Below are 5,589 nucleotides of genomic sequence, written 5' to 3'. Positions count from 1 at the left end.
TAGTACTTCTTGTGTCTTAGCTACTTGAGCACACTCTGAAGCTCAAAAGCAAAATGTCACCCACATCCAATTCTACATGTATCATGATGTTGGTGGGCGGACCTAATCCAACCGCTGCCGTTCGGGTGGCTGGTTGGTCTCTGCCAACGTCATGGGTTCAGATCCAATTGCAGTTATGTTTGGATCAATTTTTGTGATGAACAAACCACGTGGGATTACTCCTTAATCGTAATCCAAAATCCAAATTCAAATCTATTCCATGGCATCACAGAATAATGAGTTCAGCCTATTGATGACACTAACGTATGGGGGTTCATTACTGGGCCATATATATAACGGCAGATCGTTTATTGTAATCGGCCAGAATCCGATGATGAGGAAAGTGAGAGAGATGCCCTGATTGATGGAGGGACCATATTGATGCACTAGTGAAGTGTTATTTTACTAATTATTATTTGAGAGTGTTGTGCCAGCCCAGCGTGAAAAGACTGACACATCTCCAGTTCTTTCTACCTTTCTAGGGGTGTGCGATGGTATTTTCAGGCCGGGCTGTGTTTGGACACAGGTACACGCCACACCCAGCGACCAGATAGCGTTCCTTTTCCCTTATTATTTATTTTATAATTCCATATACCACAATCTTTTATTCATGTTGCAAAATGTGCATTTGAAATTCCAGTACCACCTACATCTTTGGAATTGAAGCCTTTTAGTTTTCTTTTTATCATGAAGCGAAAAGGAAAAATGTGAAAAAGGTAGATTTGGGTGTTTGATTTCATGTTCAACGCTATTATTTCTTTCACTTATTACAACAACACAGTATACCAAAAAAAATGGTAGTGCGAAGAAGTTTAAAACTTTAGGAGGTTTTGTTTTGCTTTCTTCTATGTCACTCCCCCTTCATTCTCCTCTGCTTACCTTTTTTAAGAAACAAAACCGACCTTTAGCCATTATGATACTGTAACTCCTTAATTCTTCATTTCTCTCTCATTTCAAATTTGAAGGACTCCTTCACCATTTTCTTTTCACTCTCACAATCCATATTCTCTTTCTGTTGTCACCAGGTACTGCTGGCCTCTCTCTCTCTCTCTCTCTCTGTCGTTTAGTGTCTATGTGGTTTAAACTAACTTTAGAAACCAGTACTGTTTTTCCTGTATCTGCTTGTGACAGGAATCCTGTATCTGCTTGTGACAGGAAAAGAAGCAAAAAGCAATGTGCACGCCATGGACAATAGCAAGGCTGACGAGATGGCGAATAGGGGAGTGGGCATCATGTCTCTTTGCTTGCAAGCTCCCTTCAGGTAATTCTGCAAATTTGATCTGGCATTTCAATCCATTCCATAACATTCTTAATCTCTTTATTTCATGATGCTTTCTTGATTTACCATAGATGACGAATCAGATACATTCCATCCTTCTGTACCTCCTCATGTACCCAGTGAAAGCAGGCTCTCTGGAGCGAAACAAGATGAGACCAGAATCTATGTGATCAAACCAGGAACCCCATCAACACACAAGTCCAACAAACAGAGATTAGTCCCTATTTCCATTCCCTCTATCAAAGATTCTGAACAGCTAAATAGTAAGATATGTTCACAGTACTATCCACCCGAATTCAAAGAAGAAGACTACATTGTCTTCTGCTTTAAAGAGGATGGAACCTTCGAAGTTGTTAAGGATGAGAAATCAGAATCATGTCATCATGTCAATTACAGGACTGAACTGTCAAAGGCCGTCATCAACCGAAAGGTTAGTCAAAATAACCATTACACTGCTTTACAGTTATGCCCAAATAATCTGGTGCCCCCCCCCCCCCCCCACACACACACACAAAAAAAAAAATCTATTTCTGATGATGTCTTCATGGTTTTGGAAACAAACACAGACTGTTTATGGAGACAATACAGATACAGATAGCAAATACGGAGATGAAGATGTGTCAAATGAGGATGGAATTGATTTTGATGTAACACATGAAGAGTCTTATATTTTCGCTGATGAAGAAGAGGTTTAGTGCCATTACCATAACCACCATACTTTCCTATTGTGTCTATGCCTTGATGAATATAGGAGCGATGGATCTAGGGGTGGTGATGAATTGAGTCTGCTTGGAAGCAATCTATTCATCAACTCGATTAGGTTGAAAATGCTAATTGGGCCCCATATATCCTTGGGAAATCTGAACAACCCAGCCAACAATTGTAATTGCCACCCATTTACTACTTCTTATATCACATATTCATATATATACATATGCCTGAGAATCAAGACAAAAGAGACTTATTTGTTTTGGTGAATATAATAGGGTGAAGATGAAGAAGAGAGCATATATTTTGATTCTGAGGCCCCACCTCCAGGGATCATCAGAGCAGAAGCCCATGATGCTGATGATTCAGGAACAAATTCTCAAGAATCAAGCTTCTCTACCACTACTCAGTCGCAGAGCAGCAGTAGTACAGGTTCATTTGCCTTCCCTGTGTAAGTAGTCCTAAATCTCCTGACAACATACAGACATGACTAAAAAATTATCAAGTTAATTCCCTGGTCTCATAAACTTATCATTACTGATCTTCATTCTGACTTCTTTCCACTTACAGGTTGCGTTGCGAGTGGAATGGCAGTCCCATAAAAATGCCAAAACCAGAAGCCCTGCATTTGAGAAAGCTAAAACCACTGCGCATAATAGGCCTTCAGTGTTGTAAATTCTGAAAAGCCTGGATGGAAGTTTTGCAATTATGTGTTCTTTTCATGGCTATAATCAAATTTGTGAGAACTGTTATTTAGTGCTGAATGCTCCTCCAGTCCTAAACTAAACCCACCTACCAATGTCTATCGCAGCCAGCATGTAAAGAAGCATCACTTATTGTCAAAGACAATAGGCAAGTAAAAAATCATTCTCGCATAAATTGGCAAAAATTCTGAACAACTTAAATGGTTCCCAGTATCTATACACAATGTCAAAGACTATATGATCATAACACATGAAAGGGCTAACAGGCCACAATTGATAGCTTAGATGGTGTCTACTTCTGTCAGCATTGTTCTTGAAAACAAAAGTATTGAAGTCGGAACCTTGCCTCAGATGCTACATCCATAGTCCTCATCGTAGTTTTCTTTTGCAGCTTGGACTGCTGCAATGTATGATCAGAAACCAAAGCAGACAACAAAAATTGCATCAACTGGAAACAGTTCTGATGTATATCTTTTGAACCCCATTGCTCAATCACTCATGATTCAGCTCTTTTAATTGTTGAAAAAAGAGAAATGTTTTCTTTCTTTTTTGCTTCTTTAGAGGTTTCAACCATCAACAGCCTAACAACCTAAAGGCTTTTTAATGAAGACTAAAATAGAACCAGAGAAAAGCAGTTGGAAATTAGCTTAAAAAGCATCACTGTATAGGGTTAACAGAACAGCCAAGAGAAGAAATATCAGAACAGCACAGGATTCTGGTCGATTGCTGTTTAGTTCCTGTGGAGCAAGTCTGCAGAATCTCTCAGAAATCAGGACTAGAATATGCTGTACACAGAAAAACAAAGCAGATTCACTAGATAGGGAAATAAATCAGGACTGGGAGAAATATGATAACTCAAAACAGAATAATCAGAACGGTCCCAAATTCTAATCGATAGTCCTATTCCAGGAACAGATTCAGCCTGCAGAAATTGGGCCAAGTCTGATAGCCAAATAGAGAGATATGGGAGAGTCTTAGTGCTAATATGAGAGAGTGTAGCAACCCAGAACAATGCCAATCGTTTAGAAGATTTCAGGTCAGAGAACAGAGTATCACAGAATAGCAAAACAGAAACTGATGTATTAAATCACGAGCAACATAAATCAGCAGCTGGGAATATATGTGAACAAATGGAATCAGAATAGCAAAGACAACACTATCGCGGGCAACAGAAAAGTGACTAATTTTGACCTGAAGTTTGAGAAAGAGTAAAACAAAAAAAGAACCAATATAACTGACTAGGAATCCACCAAGCAATCACTGAATCCACAGCTTAACTCAGAAAAGGATGAAGTGTTGTATTACTATATCGATGGGGAGGCCTACTGCCTGTACATCTATTTATTGCCTTTGTTAACCAACATTGGACAACACAAGGACTGGAACATAGATAAAAAATTATCTAAGAGAAATAATAAAAAAGTAGCAGTCAGATGGGGATAAGATCACATCATTTGTTATCTCATCAAGCATAATCATAAAAGCATGGAAAACTGGAAAACCCAAGATAGAAAATTAAAGTAGAAGCAGAAATAATGGTATAATCAGTGTAAAATTGAGACCTGCTGATGAGGAGGGGAGAGCTTGGATCGCTTGTTGAGAGGGTTGTGCTCTTCATCCAAGGGCTTTCGATAAAAAACCCAAACCCCAATCATGGAGCAACAATTACATACCCGAATTTGGCAGCTTTCCCTCAACATTTAACCAAAAAATAATGAACTTGGAAATTTAGCAAAGTGAACCAAACTGGGGTGCAAACCAGGAAACTATACTGTGAACAAAGGAAATTCAATTAAAATTAAATCTTAATCCAAATATGAACTCAAATTAACTGTCAAAACATGAAAAACGACAGAAGAATCGAGTTGGGCTTTTGCGATTGAAAAGAAAAATCGGTAACAAAAGCAAACCTGATCTGAAGACGATTACAACTGATTGCAGCGTTGAAGATGATCTGAAGCCGCTTGGTTTCAGATTTTGGACATCCTCAAAACTCAAAAGTACAAAAGTCAGAAATTAGAATTGGTGCAACCTTAGTATTAGTATCCAAAACATCTACATGCTAAGTTAATGATTTGAAGACGGTTTTTGCAAGTACCTATACTTAATTAGTTCCTACTAAAAGCAATAGAAGGCTTGGTGGATCCACTGATTAGCAGTGGTGGGTCGGGGAAAATTTATCGTGTCCCTCTCAATCACTCTGGCGAAGCCGTTGCTGTTAAGAATATTTGGAATTGCAAAAGATCAGATAAGAAGCATGAGAAGGAATTTAAAGAAACATTTCAACATTCCTGAATAGTGAAGTTGTTGTTCTGTACCTCAACCGAGAACTCGAAGCTTCTTGTTTATGAATCCTTGGAGAATAGGAGCTTGGATCGATGGCTCCACTGGAAGAATGGAGGATCAACGCTATCTGGTTTAGTCCATCACGCTGTGTTGGATTGACCTGTAAGGTTGCAGATTGCGGGGTGGCGGGGTGGGAGACAGTGGTGGGCATGGGTGGTGGCAGGTCAGGGGTGAGATGCAGAGGGAGCTACGGGAGGAGAGGGGGTGGGGCAGGGGAGATGAGGTCTGGAACAGTGGCAGCAGGTCCGGGGTGGGTTTAACGTTTACATATACAGTCACAGAGGGGTAATTTGGGAATTTGAAAATTAAAAGTGAGAAGGATAGATTAAAGAGTATCAATAATGGGCGAAAGAACGCTATCTGGTGCATGTATAGGCGTGCACCTGTGCCTAGACACAGTTGGACGCAAAAAAACCATCATATCCCCTAAAAAGATAGAAAAATTCAAGACTGTTGCGGTCTTTTCGTGCTAGACTGTGTCTGGGCACAGGCCAACGCCCACACATAACAAAT

At 39.7% G+C, this 5,589-nt stretch overlaps 1 protein-coding gene across 1 annotated transcript; it reads left to right on the top strand.

Annotated features, from left to right (window-relative positions):
* The first annotated feature begins 1,179 nt into the window (after positions 1 to 1,179).
* On the top strand, positions 1,180 to 2,742 carry LOC122651067 (protein BREAKING OF ASYMMETRY IN THE STOMATAL LINEAGE). The gene is made up of 5 exons (XM_043844401.1): positions 1,180 to 1,300; positions 1,390 to 1,748; positions 1,885 to 2,007; positions 2,305 to 2,477; positions 2,597 to 2,742. The coding sequence occupies exons 1-5, from the start codon at positions 1,213 to 1,215 to the stop codon at positions 2,706 to 2,708; spliced, it is 855 nt and encodes a 284-aa protein (XP_043700336.1). The 5' UTR covers positions 1,180 to 1,212; the 3' UTR covers positions 2,709 to 2,742.
* The last annotated feature ends 2,847 nt before the right edge of the window (positions 2,743 to 5,589 follow it).

This window comes from Telopea speciosissima, chromosome 2, assembly GCF_018873765.1.
Source record: "Telopea speciosissima isolate NSW1024214 ecotype Mountain lineage chromosome 2, Tspe_v1, whole genome shotgun sequence".
NCBI classification, from domain to species: Eukaryota; Viridiplantae; Streptophyta; class Magnoliopsida; order Proteales; family Proteaceae; genus Telopea; species Telopea speciosissima.
This window is presented reverse-complemented; position numbering and strand designations above follow the sequence as displayed.

Bases quoted from the DNA above. Each gene is read 5' to 3' on its own strand.
- LOC122651067 (XM_043844401.1), top strand. From the start codon at position 1,213: ATGTGCACGCCATGGACAATAGCAAGGCTGACGAGATGGCGAATAGGG. The intron at 1,749-1,884 runs GTTAGTCAAAAT...AAACAAACACAG, and splicing joins AGGCCGTCATCAACCGAAAG to ACTGTTTATGGAGACAATAC. The intron at 2,478-2,596 runs GTAAGTAGTCCT...TTCCACTTACAG, and splicing joins GGTTCATTTGCCTTCCCTGT to GTTGCGTTGCGAGTGGAATG.